This window comes from Oncorhynchus tshawytscha, linkage group LG16 (assembly GCF_018296145.1).
Source record: "Oncorhynchus tshawytscha isolate Ot180627B linkage group LG16, Otsh_v2.0, whole genome shotgun sequence".
Taxonomy (NCBI): Eukaryota; Metazoa; Chordata; class Actinopteri; order Salmoniformes; family Salmonidae; genus Oncorhynchus; species Oncorhynchus tshawytscha.
In genome coordinates, this window is record NC_056444.1 from 45,742,591 (window position 1) to 45,760,648 (window position 18,058).

Consider the following 18,058-nt stretch of genomic DNA (forward strand, 5'->3'; position numbering starts at 1 on the left):
CATACACTCCCTACCGAGTTCCAAGTGTACACATTGTACATACACACAGTCAGGTCCATAACTATTGGCACCCTTGATAAAGATGAGCCATGTTTCCTCCAGATGTGGCGCTTAGCATTCAGGCCAAAGAGTTCAATCTTGGTTTCATCAGACTAGAGAATCTTGTTTGTCATGATCTGAGAGTCTTTAGATGCCTTTTGGCAAACTCCAACGGCCTGTCATGTTTTTTTTACTTAGGAGTGGCTTCCGTCTGGCCCCTACCATAAAGATCTAAGTGGAGTGCTGCAAAGGTGGTTGTCCTTCTGGAAGGTTCTGCCATCTCCACAGAGGAACTCTAGAGCTCGGTCAGAGTGACCATCAGGTTTTTGGTCATCTCCCTGACCAAGGCCCTTCTCCCCCGATTGCTCAGTTTGGCCGGGTGACCAGCTTTAGGAAGGGTCTTGGTGGTTCCAGACTTCTTCCATTTAAGAATAATGGAGGCCATTGTGTTCTTGGGGACCTTCAATGCTGCAGAAATGTTTTGGTACCCTTCTCCAGATCTGTGCTCGACACAATCCTGTCTCGGAGCTCTACGGACAATTCCTTCGACCTCATGGCTTGGTTTTTGCTCTGACATGCACCGACAACTGTGGGACTTTATATAGACAGGTGTGTGTGCCTTTCCAAATCATGTCCAATCAATTGAATTTACCACAGGGGGACTCTAATCAAGTTGTAGAAACATCTCAAGGATGATCAATGGAAACAGGATGCACCTGAGCTCAATTTTAAGCCTCATAGAAAAAGGTCTGAATACTAATGTAAATAAGTTATTTCAGTTCTTTATTTTTAATCCATTTGCAAAAAAATCTAAACATGTATTCACTTTGTCATTATGGGGAATTGTGTGTAGATTGCTGAGAATGTTTATTTATTTAATACATTTTAAAATAAGCCTGTAACAGGACAAAATGTGGGTAAAGTCAAGGGGTCTGTATCATTTTTTTAACCGCTCCACAAATTTTTTTATTTTTATTTGTAAATTTACCCCTTTTTCGCCCCAATTTCGTGGTATCCAATTGTTGTAGTAGCTACTATCTTGTCTCATCGCTACAACTCCCATACGGGCTCGGGAGAGACGAAGGTTGAAAGTCAGCCTGATTTAAACATTTAGTAAATATAGATTTTTTTTGTCACTGTCATATACATAATACCTCATTATGTGAAAGTGGAATAATGTTTTTCAAATGTTTTACAAATTAATTAAAAATTACAAGTTGAAATGTCTTCAGTCAATAAGTATTCAACCCCTTTGTTATGGCAAGCCAAAAGTCAAATTGTGCTTAACAAGTCACATAAATTGTGTTCACTGTACTCCACATATACAATTATCTGTAAGGTCCATTAGTCGAGCAGTGAATTTGAAAAACAGTTTCAACCACAAAGACCACGGAGGTGTTCCAGTGCCTTGCAATTAGTGAGTAAAACATTTTTTAAAAGCAGACGTTGAATATCCCTTTAAGAATGGGGAAGCTATTGATTAAACTTTGGATGGTGTATCAATACACCCAGATACTACAAAGATACAGGCGTCCTTCCTAACTCAGTTGCTGGAGACGAAGGAGGCTAATGGTGACTTTAAAATAGCTACAGAGTTTAATGGCTGTGATAGGAAAAAACTGTGGATGGATCAACAACATTGTAATAACTCCACAATACTAACCAAATTGACAGAGTGAAAATAACGAATCCTGTACAGAATACAAATATTCCAAAACATGCATCCTGTTTGCAACAAAACACTAAAGTAATTCTGCTAAAATGTGGCAAAGCAATTCACTTTTTGTCCTGAATACAAAGTGTTATGTTTGGGGAAAAATCCAAAACAACAATTACTGAGTACCACTCTCCATATTTTCAAGCATAGTGTTGACTGCATCGTGTAATGGGTATGCTGGTAATCGTTAAAGACTGGGGAGTTTTTCAGGATAAAAAATAAACAGAATTGAGCTAAGTAGCAAATTCCTAAAAGAATACCTGGTTGTCTGCTTTCCACCAGACATTGGGAAATGATTTCACCTTTCAGCAGGACAATATCCTAAAACACAAGGCCAAATCTACACTGAATTTGCTTACCAAGAATAATGTTTAAAGAAGTTATAGTTTTGACTTAAATCTACTTGAAATTCTATGGCAAGGCCTGAAAATGGTTGTCTAACAATGATCAACAACCAATTTAACAGCGCTTGAAGAATTTTGAAAAGAATAAGGGGCAAATGTTGCACAATCCAGGTGTGGAAAGCTCTTAGTTACTTACCCAGAAAGACTCACACCTGTAATCACTGCCAAAGATGCTTCTACGATGTTTTGACTCAGGAGTGTGAATACTTATGTAAATGAGATATTTCCGTATTTCATTTTCAATAAATTTGCTAAAATGTTTAACAAGTTTTCACTTTGTCATTATGGGTATTGTGTGTAGATGGGTGAGAAAATAAATCCATTTAATCCATCTTGAATTCAGGCTGTAACACAACAAAATGTGGAATAAATCAAAGGAATGAATACCTTTTGAAGGCACTGTACACACATATGTTCAGTCTACGCTGCTGTTCCATTTAGGACCTACTATTTAAACTGCGTGACCAAGACAATCCACTTTATATTGTAAATACAGCCATACTTGACTGCACATTCAAAGTGTATACTGTATATCATATCGTGTACATATCAGTTTTATGACTTAGTATAAGACTTTCTTCAACTTCAACTGCATTGTTGAGGGAGCTTGCAAGTAAGTTTTTTTCACTGCACCTTTTACAGTGGTGTAGCCTACTTAAGTAAAAATAATTCTAAGTCGTTTTTTTCAGTATCTGTACTTTACTATTTATATTTTTAACCACTTTTGCTCGACTAGATTCCTTAAAGAAAATATGTACTTTTTTCTCCCATAGATTTTCAGGCAGGACAGCAATATGGTCCAATTCACGCACATATCACTATAACGAATTGTTAGCCCTACTTCCTCTGATCTGGAGGACTCACTAAACACAAATGCTGTCTTTGTAATTGATGTCTGAGTGTTGGAGTGTGGCACATGACTTTCTGTAAATAAATGAAAACATGAAAATCATGCCATCTGGTGTGTTTAATATAAGGAATTTGATGTATAGCATTTGCTTTTAGCCTACTTTTTACTTTTACTCAAGTATGACAATTAAGTACTTTTTCCACCACTGCAGGCTACTTAAGTTCATTTAAAACCAGATACTTTTACACAGTAGTATTTTATAGTGTGACTTTCACTTTTCCACCCCTGACCTTTATACCTGCGGTAAACTGTGTGACGAATAAACTTTGATTAGATTTTAATTTGATTTGATTCGATAGGTCTACCCCCTAACACAGTCTTCCATGATGTGTCACGAAAAATCGAGGGTAACCAAAGTGCAGCACTCCGTCACACCTCTTCAGTAATAGCTGATCCTTGACAGCCGTGACCCGTGATACCGCGTCTCTCCCCAGTCTCTCTCCTCAGTCCCTTCCCTCTCACTCTTAGTAGAGATGAGGGGTTTTAGTGGGTGTGTTGGAGGATGTGTGTAGGCGATATGTGTGTGTGGTAGTCTTCCTCCGAGCGATCAGAGAGCTGGTTCCTTATCATACCTCTTTCCTGCCCCTCCACACTGTCCAATTAGATGAGCGTGTTTGTGGGCAAACGTAAACACGCATAGGCCCAGGCGGTGCTTATCAGCGCAAATAACAGCACGAAGTGGTGATGGGAGGCGTGCACGGAACTAAGTGGAACAGAACAGGTCCCCTGTGACAGCCGGACGCGAGAGATCCAACAGGGATTTAGTGCACGAACTGGCATGACGCACAAATTGCCGTATTTCTCACTCACTCCAGAGATTATTCTCCCTTCCACCTTTTTGATCTGTCTTTGGGTAATTGTATTTACATTATGTGGGCCCTTGAGAGAATGTGGGTAATCGAAAAAGATGCACTCCCAGTCTGCGCTGTCACTTTTTGTATTGATATCCCACTGAGATGTCGCATGTTCTCTCATTGCAGAGCTGTGAACAAGAAGGACTTCATTTCTGTTAAAAAAATGAAACTTTAAGCGTCATACATTTTTGAGAGGTTCACATGTGTTGCGTTTGAATATTTATGAGGCAGGGATCCAAAAGCTAAATAGATGTGAATGTCAAAAAATGAAAGGTGCGCTGAGGTGCCCATCTGGTAGCACTTTCACGGTGCTTACCCCACCATATGTGCACAGAGTGCAGACGGAGACCTTTGCAAATCTGCATAACTAATCTGAGAACCACTGGGCACACACGTCACTTTAACATCTAGTTTTGATTTACATTTGGTTGAGTTGTCAACTGACGTGAATTCAACGTGAAATCAACAACACATTTCACCATGTCAATGGAATTAGGTCAAAAATATGAAATCCCCTTACGTTGAGGATTTTTTGCAAATCCAATCAGTTTTTCACGCTGATTCAACGTCATCGCGTTAATTTTTTGGTTGAAGTGACGTGGAAATAAAGTTGATTCAACCAGTTTATGCCCAGTGGGAAGGGGCCACTGGTCGCAGGATGTGAGAGCAGCTCCCGGCATTAACCCTAAGAGGAGCAGAGCACTGATTTAGGATGACAGGTAACATCAACAGGGCTATCTAAATGTCTGTTGTAGGTTTCTATTTTAGAAAATAGGCCCAGGCTATATTTTCTTCTCACATTATTAATCCCCCTCAAATCCCTCTCAAAGTATTATTCTAGTTTGATCATTTGAGGATTATTTTTGTTATAGTTCTATAGATAGATAACTAATTAACAGTAATTACACCATTATTGTTCTGCCTTGGTGTGTGGATGTCCATTACGCAAATAGCCTAAAATTAGCCTACCCTAACCACTCCAATAAACTTTGACTGAAACAAATCTCACATGATGAAATTCCAAAGCCTATAATATTGACAAGAATGAATGGGGAGGATTGAGGACTGCAGCTGCTGGGTGCGGGGCTGTGTGGTGGAGTGGAGTGGGCAGAGAGAGGGGCAGCAGCAGAAGACAGCTCTGCGCTCTCAGCCCTCCTCTGCTGTGCTCTGATGTGCGCTGCGCTGAGAAAAGGAAGCACGATTCTCTTATCACGTCACTCTGTGTTAAGGAGTTGAGCAGGAAACAGCCTTTCCTCTTGGATTGTCGCAGTAGGACAAAACACGATATTTTTTTCCTTACTCAATGCACACCTCGGCACAGAAGACGCGGAAACCGGCCAGAAGGAAAAATGCCTCCTTCGGAGAAGATAGTTGTTCTGATTTTCGGCGTTCTGGTGCTGGAATCGTCCTGGAATGCACAACACAGTCCATGGCTTGCCAGCGCGCTACAGATCCAACAGGCGTTCGCCTCTCCAAACCAGACCAATAACTTTGTGGTGGATGAGGTGAGTCGAAAAGTCTACCTAGCTACGGTAAACATGGTCTACCAGCTTAACAGGACCCTGAGCGTGGAGGTGGAGAAGAGAACAGGGCCGGTGGAGGACAACCTGCTGTGCCATGCGCCGCAGCTTCCCCAAGCGCCCTGCGAGCACCCCAAATCCCTCACTGACAACTTCAACAAGCTGCTCGAGCTGGACCGGGAGCAGGGGGTGCTGGTGGTATGCGGCTCGGTGTACCAGGGCTTCTGTGAGCTCAGGAAGATGGAAAATATATCTCAGATAGCGGTGGAGTTTCCCCCTCAGGGCGAGAAGACCGTTTTCCCCAGCATGCTGAATATCGCCGCGAACCACCCCAACGCTTCCACTGTGGGGCTCATCTTCAGGAGCCATGGGGGGAACACCCGACTCCTCGTCGGGGCCACTTACACCGGCGTCGGGACCACGTTTTTCCCCAAGAACCACAGCAAGGAGGACCTGCGCTTCGAGAACACACCCGAAATCGCCATTCGGTCCCTGAACATCAATGATTTATCTAGGCTGTTCACCTATGACATCAACCCTTCCGAGGATAACGTCTTCAAGATCAAACAGGAGGTGAAGCAGAAGAATAAACTAAACTTTGTCCATGCCTTCATTCAGAAGACCTATTCTTATATTGCTATCAACAACGACGCGAATATGGGCCACAAAGAGAGCCAGCCGAACAGCATCCTGGCCAGGATATGCCTGGACACCGAGAACCCCAGAAAATCCACCTCAGAGAGCCGTAAACTCACTGAGTCTTTCATCCAGATGCCGCTCCAGTGTGGATATAACGGGAACATCTACAACCGTCTCGTCTCCGTTCACCCCGCGGAGATCCACTCGGGGACTGGAGAGGGGCTGGAGTCGTACCTGTTCGGGGTGTTCACCAAATCAGACAGAAAGTCTGCCCTGTGTGCGTTTCGGTTCTCAGACATCGAGGAAGAGATCCGTCAGGGCCGGAGGAACTGCTCCAACTCCCCCAGCAGCGAGGTGCAGGTGCTGGACAGCGTCATCCAGGGCTCGGGCGCAGCGTGCGTCCACAAAGGGAATCTGGTGGTAAGTAAAGCATGAAAACTCATCATTTTGTTTTAAACTTCAGTGAGATTTGTAGGCCTATTCATATTTGTGAGACTTGGTGGGAACTAATTTTATTTCATTTTATTTTGATGAAGTTAGGAGCCCTACGTGCTACAAAAAAAAACTGAAAGGTGTGGGTTTATTGGACTTGCTACTATAGGCCTGCATAAATAAATTGGCAAAATGCGTTGCTTTTGGCAACAAACAGTTTTAATAATGAATCACACCGTATCATTTCTATGGGAAAAGTTTCTTGTCACGAGCGCGCTCAGGTCGGTGATTGTGTGCAGGATCTGGTTATGGGAACCGTGCGGGGTAGGCTTCTTTTGTTAAACTCTCATCCGCGCAAGCTTTCGGCCTCTACTGGAGACGTAGAATGGACATGTTTTTTTAAATTAAACATTCGTTTACCATCGATACTCAACAACTTTCTAAATTAAATGTAGAGTAACATTATAGTTTTCCACTGGGCAAGCTGATTCGTTCTCTCGGAAAATGTAGTATCATAGGCCATAATCATTATTGAGGTTAATCTGTATTCAATGTGTCAAATAACATAATACATGCACTTAGATTAGGCCTATAAAAATATTTTACGTACAAAATTTAGGAAGAAAAGTGTATTCTTATTACCTTATAGATCATATCTTTAAAGGCTATTACTTTCACACTATAAATCCCCTCTCATTATTTAAAGGACCCATAGTACTCAAACAACGTGTTTTATAAAAGGTCTTTATGCAACTTGCAGCTTCTGAGGAATGCTGTGAAATTCAAACCTACCATTGTGTTGACAGTCAGGTCTTAAAGATGCTACACAGCAAATCTCGGTGTTGAGGTATATCTGAGTGTTGATTCTGGTGGGATTGAAATGTACACCACCTGCAGTGAATAAATCATTTGAATCATAGTTCAATCACTGAATCACAGTTGAATCACCACCTTGTGGTTTTGTTGTTACTTGGCTGTGTTGAGTTAATTTCCATGAGCTCTCTGAGTTAAAAATACAAGAGAGGGGGTTTATTATCACATTTCCTAGTATTCTTTGCTGCAGGTTGGTTTTTAGAATAGTTTGTTTTAAAATATATGTTTCTGCATGCACATTGATTGTTTCATTTGTTTTATAGCCAACCACACAAAGTTAAATAACATACATTATTCTAAACTAATCCAATATGGACTTATTTCACCCATTATTGAGATGGTTGTTCCAGTTTAGATGGTTTAGGTAGTCTCATTTATCAATCTTCCCACCTTGGTAGTCATTCTAACTGCAGTTGTGTGTGATTAAACGTTCCAATTGTTAGCTATCCTAACTGGCTGGATTCCAATTTAAATAACACTTTGTCGCTTTGTGGCTATGACCACATCCCAGCCATGAAAAAAATGTCATGACACATGGCCTCTCATGTATTATTGCTTAAATGACTCACCTGTTTGTAAATCTAATTAGCATAATACAAAAGTCTTCCCACAAAACCTTTGTAGTGTCCAGATGGCCTACTAACTAATATGATCACTCTATGGAAAGATGAGACTCTCAGGAGCACGATGGTGGTCTCCGTTTTGCCCGTCTGAAGTCGGTACTGCAGATGTGCCAACTTCTGTCTGTAGCGTCAAAACTATTTGGGCTACAAACTAATATGAACCCACTGTACTAACCTCTCTCTCTGCTTGCTTCCTCTCTCTTTCTGTCTCTTCCTTCACCATGCATTGAAGCCTGCCTCAGCCTCAACACTGAGCGCCACATCACTGTCTTTCTCAGTAGCCTAGCCTGTAAAGCAACGTTATTATGAGAACTTAGTAGCCTCTTTTTGCTCCTGTTGAGGCATCGCCACTTAACATTAGCTTCTTACTTCATCCTTCTAGCTGGCTAAGTAATAGGCCTACTAGCCAGAGCCCTTCAACGTTACTGCAATAGAAGTCTCTGCTGTCAGCTAGCCACCTGACTAACTAACATATCTAAGTGACTACTTTACCAGAGTCAGTGTATGTTTATTTGTGGGATGTCTGGGAAAGGGATGGTTTTAAAATTTCCTTTAGTTCGGCACCTTGCAAACACACTATCAACAGCGTCTCTAGTTCCCTACTTGAGTCGACTCTCAGTTGGGAAAATTCGTTTCACGTCTCAGACCCTCGGCCTGTGCCACGAGAGGGCGGAGTTAGACGTTTGAGAGAGTGGTGAATGTAATGATCAAGAGGCAAATCCGTGAGGAAAATCCAGGGGACGCAGGCCAACATAACAAACAAACCACTGTTTATGATTCTACTTGTTCGCAAAACGCAGGTGTGATTAGAACCAATGATTTATATATACACATATATGCTGAAGAATATAAGAATTTTTAACAACGCTTGGAGCAATATGTTGACCCGTAATTGATATTATTTTATCCAATAATATATATATATATATATATATATATATATATTGGATAAAATAATATCATATATATATATATATTTTTTTTTCATAATTGCCTGCCTGTCTCTCTTCCTGTTTATTGAGATATTTTAAACTGACTCAAAGTTTGATCATTGGCTATTTGTCTCTCTATATCCATCTGTCAGCTGCAACCGGAGCAGCTGGACTGTGGAGCGGCCCACCTGCAGCACCCACTGGCCCTACAAAGGCCCTTGAGGGCCACACCCCTGTTTGAGTCTCTGGGCCTCAGCTCTGTTGCCGTGGACGACGTACATCACCACACTGTGGTGTTTCTGGGCACCAGCACCGGACGACTGCGCAAGGTTAGTGGAACTGCTAGTGGAACTGTTAGTGGAACTGACATCCATTTTTCTTTCAGGAATATTGACATTTCCAAAGAAGAGAGAGCAGTTTTATATGTTATCAGAGAAGTGTAAGGTGTAAATTACAATAGATTGAACTGAAGGTAATGAATAAAGATGAGACATTGTTAACATGAGAAAATAACGTAGATTTAGTGTAGGTCTAAAAGGGTGCTTTAAAATGCCAGGAAGTGTATTAATGAAAGATCACATCTGAGCAGGGTGAGGAAACGTCTACAGTTGAGAGAACATTTGCTTTATGTGGGTGTCGCGCTCACACGCACACTGGCACAGACGCGCGCACACACACAGACAGACATAAACACACATGCTGTGAGAACACACAGAGCACATAATCATGGGGTATGGAGTATGCACATTGGGTAAACACCAAACCACTTTTACTCAATGGCGCAAGGACAGACAACCAAAAACCTAAATATACAATCAGGCCAGACAATTTGGAGACACACACACACACACAAACACACACACACACACACACACACACACACACACACACACACACACACACACACACACACACACACACACACACACACACACACACACACACACACACACACACACACACACAACCTTAACCACCACCATACCTCTGGCATAAACAAAAAAAAGCTAACAGAATGCTCTTTTAGGAGGCCTAAAACAAGACACCCTCCAGCAACATATTTCTAATGTTGTAAAAGGTACCAGTCTAATGCACACAAAAAATACATATGAGAGGGCAATATCTCATGCACCCCCCATGACCACATCTGTACACATAAAAAAATAACTTCAGATAAAAGCAGACTTTTTCATTCACAATGGCTTTATCTTTAACCTGAAGCTTCACCCACCAGGGTTTCATTAACCGGTAATAGCTTTTTTTTTTTTTTTTTTTTTTTTACAGATAAACATTTTGAAAAGCTGATAAAATTGACCCTGCCAATTATCCGGAAGAAGAAGAACAAATCCAATTGCGAAATAATGCTTTTTAGCTTATTCATTGATGGAAACACCAGTTGATGGAAATACATTTGACTGGTCATGCTTATCGGTCTATAGATTCATTTGCATAATTTTGTGGAATTAAATTGGCGGGTGTGTACAGTAGGCTAGGCTATATTCGTTATTTATCTTATTTATCATGACGTACAGCATACAGATACAGAGCCTGCGGCTGTTACTGCACCTCAGCAAATGGCAGACAAAGGAAGGCAGGCAGGCTTCATCAGCAGGGTTCATCAGCGCTTCACACATCACTTTACAATATGCTGGAGGCAGTATGCATTTTGAAAACTTTTACTTAATTGTTTGAAACCTGAACGTTTCACTATATATTGTGAGGCATGTCATACCTTGCTTCAAAGTAGCCTAGCCAATATCAGACCATATCCTTGTAGGCAATTCTTTTATATACATTTTCTTTCATTGTTTAGTAGCCAAAGGCACAATCCTAGTTATAGCAACCCATGCTAGATCTTTCATATTAGATCTCCTCTCTCTCTAAATTCAAACAGATCATCTCTGTCACATGAAACCGCTCGCATGTGCGGTTTGCTTTTGACAGTGGTGTTTTCCCTCTAATTGCATTATGGAACGAATGTAACGCCCGGGGTGTAGTGGAGGAAGAAGTCAGGCGCAAGGAAGCAGAGAGTTCAGGGTAGCGCTAATTTATTTGCACCACAACGGTGAAACGACGCCAACCCAAACAAATGCCCCAAACACAGGGAACTTAAACAGTCCAGCAAAATACAAAATACACGGACAACCGTCACGGACAACATGTACACTGAAAACAATCCCGCACAACCAGCAGGCGGGCCTGCTGGTAAATAAAGCCCAACCAATTATCCTAAACTATACACAGGTGCAACTAATAAACATAAAAGAGGGAAAAGGGATCAGTGGCAGCTAGTAGGCCAGTGACGACGACCCCCGAGCGCCACCCGAACAGGAAGGGGAGCCACCTTCGGTAGGAGTTGTGACAACGAACATTCATGCGTCGTCTACTGCCTTGTGCGAATTGCTGCGCTTATAATGTGAAGAAATAATAGTTTATCAACATTTTAAACTAAATGTTCTGATCTGTTGCATCAGCCTCAAAGCTTTTTAACTTTTTTTTATTTTATGTAGCCTAGGCTTATTAGTTATATGAATTTGGGATCTATCTGCCACAACTGTCCCAGAGTCTGTTTTGAATAGGCTATTTCTTTCTCAATAAGCTGACCAATAGAATAGGTCAACTTTTCTACTATGTGGGATAGTAGATTGATATAGGCTAGTGATGTTGCTGTTCGTTACTCGTCTTGTTGGCTGAGGAACAGCAAATGTGGACAGGTATTCTAACGTCTTCAAAGTGTGCATCAGAATTTCTGTCATTCTGAGCACCGTGGGTGGACGCCCTAATCAGGCTACTCACCCAATGTATATGTGTCCGGTACTTTTCTCAAATTCTGCCAGCGCCACATTTTCCTAAAGGAAACCCTGGTGTGTGTGTTAATATGGAGCGTGTTGTATGTGTTGCATGTGGCACATATGTTTGATGCATGTGTCCATGTTCAAAACAGGAGGTCTGTGTGTTTTATGCTGTGTGTGTTCACATTTGTGTGTGTGTTTGTCCTGGGGGCAGCACTGTAACAGAGGGTAATGGTGCTGTTAGTGTGTGTAATGTGATTCTGTCTGTGAGCTTGGCTCAGGCGGAGTAGTACAGAGTACATGGGAACAGTGGTAGAGATTGAGTTAGGCCTCTGCTACTGGGGGTGGGAGACCCTCAATGAAGTAATTACAGACATTTTTAACAAAGTCTCTCACTACAGCAGCACTGTCTCTCTATTTTACTCTGTCTGTCTCTCTATGTCTCTCTTTCACTCCCTCTCTCTTTCTCTGTCTTTCGTTTATTTCCCTCTCTCGCCACCTCCTCCCATCTCAGTTTGTCTTTCATTGTCCCTCTCCCTCTCTGTCTCTCAGTCCACTATCTCAACCATAAAAAGGGTCCTTTGATTATATTGTCAACAAACACACACTCTAACCCCCCTCCCTCCCTCCCTCCCTCCCACACACACACGCACGCACGCACGCACGCGCGCGCGCGCATAGAGAGAGCGCTTGGAGCAGCTGAGTACTCCTGAGTTGAATAGAGCCTTTCATGTTGTGGCAGACAGACAGGGGAGAGAGAGAGGCAGTGAGTGACCTGCCAGTATCCAGCAGGTGTTTTGTTGTTTGACCTGGCTGTGCCCAACTCATCTCCACCTCTTCACAGCTCCCTGCTATCTGCCCAGGTGTGGGCTATTGGGTGGCTCTATTGTGACCCTGTATGTTTGATCTTTATTGGCAAGTGTGTGTGTGTGTGTGTGTGTGTGTGTGTGTGTGTGTGTTGTGTGTGTGTGTGTGTGTGTGTGTGTGTTTATTTGTGTGTGTGTGTGTTTATGTGTGTGGGGGTGTATGTTTATTTGTGTGAGTGTGTGTGCACGTGCCTGTTTTCACATGTGTTTGTGTGTGAAAGTTTGTGCTAGTGCTCATGCATATGTGTGTGTGTTCATGGGTTGAGTTGTGTTTGGTCACTAGAGAAGCAGTCGAGTCCGGGACTGTCACCAGAACAATCTCTGTCTGGTTTCCTCAGGATGGCAGGATGTCAATAGAGCTGAGACAGAAACCACAACAATTATCAGCAAGAAGCTTTCTCACTGTCTGTGTGACATCAAGTCACAGCCTTAGCATGTATTTGTCTGTGGTCTATGGATTACTGTGTGTATGTGAGTGTGTACGAGCAAGATTCCAAAGACTTGATACTTTTTGTAAAGAATTGTGTGTACTCTTGTGTACATCTTATAGTCATTTTTTTCGACTGTGCCTTTTTTTTAAACATGGTGCTTTGTTAAGGACTTAATATCATTTGAGTATTTTCAAAGTATCGAGGGTGAGTTGTGTTGGAGTGGACTGAAGTGCATGGTTGCATAACCCCTAAATCATAGCCCAGTCAAACTGTGAGATGGCCAAAGTAATGAATCTGCTTAACTCAAAGAAGTAGCCCACTTCTTTGAGTTATTTGTAGCCGTACAAATCAGCTGGGCTTGACAATCTGGACCCTCTATTTCTGAAACTATCCGCCGCCATTGTCGCAACCCCTATTACCAGCCTGTTCAACCTCTCTTTCATATCATCTGAGATCCCCAAGGATTGGAAAGCTGCCGCAGTCATCCCCTCTTCAAAGGGGGAGACACCCTGGACCCAAACTGTTACAGACCTATATCCATCCTGCCCTGCCTATCTAAGGTCTTCAAAAGCCAAGTCAACAAACAGGTCACTGATCATCTTGAATCCCACCGTACCTTCTCCGCTGTGCAATCTGGTTTCCGAGCCGGTCACGGGTGCACCTCAGCCACGCTCAAGGTACTAAACGATATCAAATCAAATCAAATCAAATCAAATCAAATTTTATTTGTCACATACACATGGTTAGCAGATGTTAATGCGAGTGTAGCGAAATGCTTGTGCTTCTAGTTCCGACAATGCAGTAATAACGAGCAAGTAATCTAACTAACAATTCCAAAAAAAAAAAAAAAAAAACTACTGTCTTATACACAGTGTAAGGGGATAAAGAATATGTACATAAGGATATATGAATGAGTGATGGTACAGAGCAGCATAGGCAAGATACAGTAGATGATATCGAGTACAGTATATACATATGAGATAAGTATGTAAACCAAGTGGCATAGTTAAAGTGGCTAGTGATACATGTATTACATAAGGATGCAGTCGATGATATAGAGTACAGTATCAACGTATGCATATGAGATGAACAATGTAGGGTAAGTAACATTATATAAGGTAGCATTGTTTAAAGTGGCTAGTGATATATTTACATAATTTCCCATCAATTCCCATGATTAAAGTGGCTGGAGTAGAGTCAGTGTCATTGACAGTGTGTTGGCAGTAGCCACTCAATGTTAGTGGTGGCTGTTTAACAGTCTGATGGCCTTGAGATAGAAGCTGTTTTTCAGTCTCTCGGTCCCAGCTTTGATGCACCTGTACTGACCTCGCCTTCTGGATGACAGCGGGGTGAACAGGCAGTGGCTCGGGTGGTTGATGTCCTTGATGATCTTTATGGCCTTCCTGTAGCATCGGGTGGTGTAGGTGTCCTGGAGGGCAGGTAGTTTGCCCCCGGTGATGCGTTGTGCAGACCTCACTACCCTCTGGAGAGCCTTACGGTTGAGGGCGGTGCAGTTGCCATACCAGGCGGTGATACAGCCCGCCAGGATGCTCTCGATTGTGCATCTGTAGAAGTTTGTGAGTGCTTTTGGTGACAAGCCGAATTTCTTCAGCCTCCTGAGGTTGAAGAGGCGCTGCTGCGCCTTCCTCACGATGCTGTCTGTGTGAGTGGACCAATTCAGTTTGTCTGTGATGTGTATGCCGAGGAACTTAAAACTTGCTACCCTCTCCACTACTGTTCCATCGATGTGGATGGGGGTGTTCCCTCTGCTGTTTCCTGAAGTCCACAATCATCTCCTTAGTTTTGTTGACGTTGAGTGTGAGGTTATTTTCCTGACACCACACTCCGAGGGCCCTCACCTCCTCCCTGTAGGCCGTCTCGTCGTTGTTGGTAATCAAGCCTACCACTGTTGTGTCGTCCGCAAACTTGATGATTGAGTTGAGGCGTGCGTGGCCACGCAGTCGTGGGTGAACAGGGAGTACAGGAGGGGGCTCAGAACGCACCCTTGTGGGGCCCCAGTGTTGAGGATCAGCGGGGAGGAGATGTTGTTGCCTACCCTCACCACCTGGGGCGGCCCGTCAGGAAGTCCAGTACCCAGTTGCACAGGGCGGGGTCGAGACCCAGGGTCTCGAGCTTGATGACGAGCTTGGAGGGTACTATGGTGTTGAATGCCGAGCTGTAGTCGATGAACAGCATTCTCACATAGGTATTCCTCTTGTCCAGATGGGTTAGGGCAGTGTGCAGTGTGGTTGAGATTGCATCGTCTGTGGACCTATTTGGGCGGTAAGCAAATTGGAGTGGGTCAAGGGTGTCAGGTAGGGTGGAGGTGATATGGTCCTTGACTAGTCTCTCAAAGCACTTCATGATGACGGATGTGAGTGCTACGGGGCGGTAGTCGTTTAGCTCAGTTACCTTAGCTTTCTTGGGAACAGGAACAATGGTGGCCCTCTTGAAGCATGTGGGAACAGCAGACTGGTATAGGGATTGGTTGAATATGTCCGTAAACACACCGGCCAGCTGGTCTGCGCATGCTCTGAGGGCGCGGCTGGGGATGCCGTCTGGGCCTGCAGCCTTGCGAGGGTTAACACGTTTAAATGTCTTACTCACTTCGGCTGCAGTGAAGGAGAGACCGCATGATTCCGTTGCAGGCCGTGTCAGTGGCACTGTATTGTCCTCAAAGCGGGCAAAAAGTTATTTAGTCTGCCTGGGAGCAAGACATCCTGGTCCGTGACTGGGCTGGGTTTCTTCCTGTAGTCCGTGATTGACTGTAGACCCTGCCACATACCTCTTGTGTCTGAGCCGTTGAATTGAGATTCTACTTTGTCTCTGTACTGGCGCTTAGCTTGTTTGATAGCCTTGCGGAGGGAATAGCTGCACTGTTTGTATTCAGTCATGTTACCAGACACCTTGCCCTGATTAAAAGCAGTGGTTCGTGCCTTCAGTTTCACACGAATGCTGCCATCAATCCACGGTTTCTGGTTAGGGAATGTTTTAATCGTTGCTATGGGAACGACATCTTCAACGCACGTTCTAATGAACTCGCACACCGTATCAGCGTATTCGTCAATGTTGTTGTCTGACGCAATACGAAACATCTCCCAGTCCACGTGATGGAAGCAGTCTTGGAGTGTGGAGTCAGCTTGGTCGGACCAGCGTTGGACAGACCTCAGCGTGGGAGCTTCTTGTTTTAGTTTCTGTCTGTAGGCAGGGATCAACAAAATGGAGTCGTGGTCAGCTTTTCCGAAAGGGGGCGGGGCAGGGCCTTATATGCGTCGCGGAAGTTAGAGTAACAATGATCCAGGGTCTTTCCACCCCTGGTTGCGCAATCAATATGCTGATAAAATTTAGGGAGTCTTGTTTTCAGATTAGCCTTGTTAAAATCCCCAGCTACAATGAATGCAGCCTCCGGATAAATCGTTTCCAGTTTGCAGAGAGTTAAATAAAGTTCGTTCAGAGCCATCGATGTGTCTGCTTGGGGGGATATATACGGCTGTGATTATAATCGAAGAGAATTCTCTTGGTAGATAATGCGGTCTACATTTGATTGTGAGGAATTCTAAATCAGGTGAACAGAAGGATTTGAGTTCCTGTATGTTTCCTTCATCACACCATGTCACGTTGGCCATAAGGCATACGCCCCCGCCCGTCTTCTTACCAGAGAGATGTTTGTTTCTGTCGGCGCGATGCGTGGAGAAACCCGCTGGCTGCACCGCTTCGGATTGCGTCTCTCCAGTGAGCCATGTTTCCGTTCCGTATCATAACCGCCATCGATAAAAGACAGTACTGTGCAGCCGTCTTCATCGACCTTGCCAAGGCTTTCGACTCTGTCAATCACCATATTCTTATCGGCAGACTCAGTAGCCTCGGTTTTTCGGATGACTGCCTTGCCTGGTTCACCAACTACTTTGCAGACAGAGTTCAGTGTGTCAAATCGGAGGGCTTGCTGTCCGGTCCTCTGGCAGTCTCTATGGGGGTGCCACAGGGTTCAATTCTCGGGCCGACTCTTTTCTCTGTATATATCAATGATTATTGCTCTTGCTGCGGGCGATTCCCTGATCCACCTCCACGCAGACGACACCATTCTATATACTTCCGGCCCGTCCTTGGACACTGTGCTATCTAACCTCCAAACGAGCTTCAATGCCATACAACACTCCTTCCGTGGCCTCCAACTGCTCTTAAACGCAAGTAAAACCAAATGCATGCTTTTCAACCGTTCGCTGCCTGCACCCGCACGCCTGACTAGCATCACCACCCTGGATGGTTCTGACCTTGAATATGTGGACATCTATAAGTACCTAGGTGTCTGGCTAGACTGTAAACTCTCCTTCCAGACTCATATCAAACATCTCCAATCGAAAATCAAATCTAGAGTCGGCTTTCTATTCCGCAACAAAGCCTCCTTCACTCACGCCGCCAAACTTACCCTAGTAAAACTGACTATCCTACCGACCCTCGACTTCGGCGATGTCATCTACAAAATTGCTTCCAACACTCTACTCCGCAAACTGGATGCAGTTTATCACAGTGCCATCCGTTTTGTCACTAAAGCACCTTATACCACCCACCACTGCGACCTGTATGCTCTAGTCGGCTGGCCCTCGCTACATATTCGTCGCCAGACCCACTGGCTCCAGGTCATCTACAAGTCCATGCTAGGTAAAGCTCCGCCTTATCTCAGTTCACTGGTCACGATGGCAACACCCACCCGTAGCACGCGCTCCAGCAAGTGTATCTCACTGATCATCCCTAAAGCCAACACCTCATTTGGCCGCCTTTCGTTCCAGTTCTCTGCTGCCTGTGACTGGAACGAATTGCAAAAATCACTGAAGTTGGAGACTTTTATCTCCCTCACCAACTTCAAACTTCTGCTATCTGAGCAGCTAACCGATCGCTGCAGCTGTACATAGTCTATCTGTAAATAGCCCACCCATTTTTACCTACCTCATCCCCATACTGTTTTTATTTATTTACTTTTCTGCTCTTTTGCACACCAATATCTCTACCTGTACATGACCATCTGATC

The 18,058-nt window shown here is 43.8% G+C and overlaps 1 protein-coding gene across 2 annotated transcripts in view; it reads left to right on the forward strand.

Annotated features, from left to right (window-relative positions):
• The first annotated feature begins 5,119 nt into the window (after positions 1–5,119).
• LOC112215166 (plexin-D1) overlaps positions 5,120–18,058 on the forward strand; it is a 99,901-nt gene continuing 86,962 nt past the window's right edge. For both annotated transcript variants that reach the window (XM_042299211.1, XM_042299212.1), the window contains exons 1-2: positions 5,120–6,503; positions 9,096–9,272. In XM_042299211.1, coding sequence (XP_042155145.1) covers positions 5,274–6,503; positions 9,096–9,272 — 1,407 coding nt within the window. In that variant the 5' untranslated portion in view covers positions 5,120–5,273. The remainder of the gene's footprint in view (positions 6,504–9,095; positions 9,273–18,058) is intronic.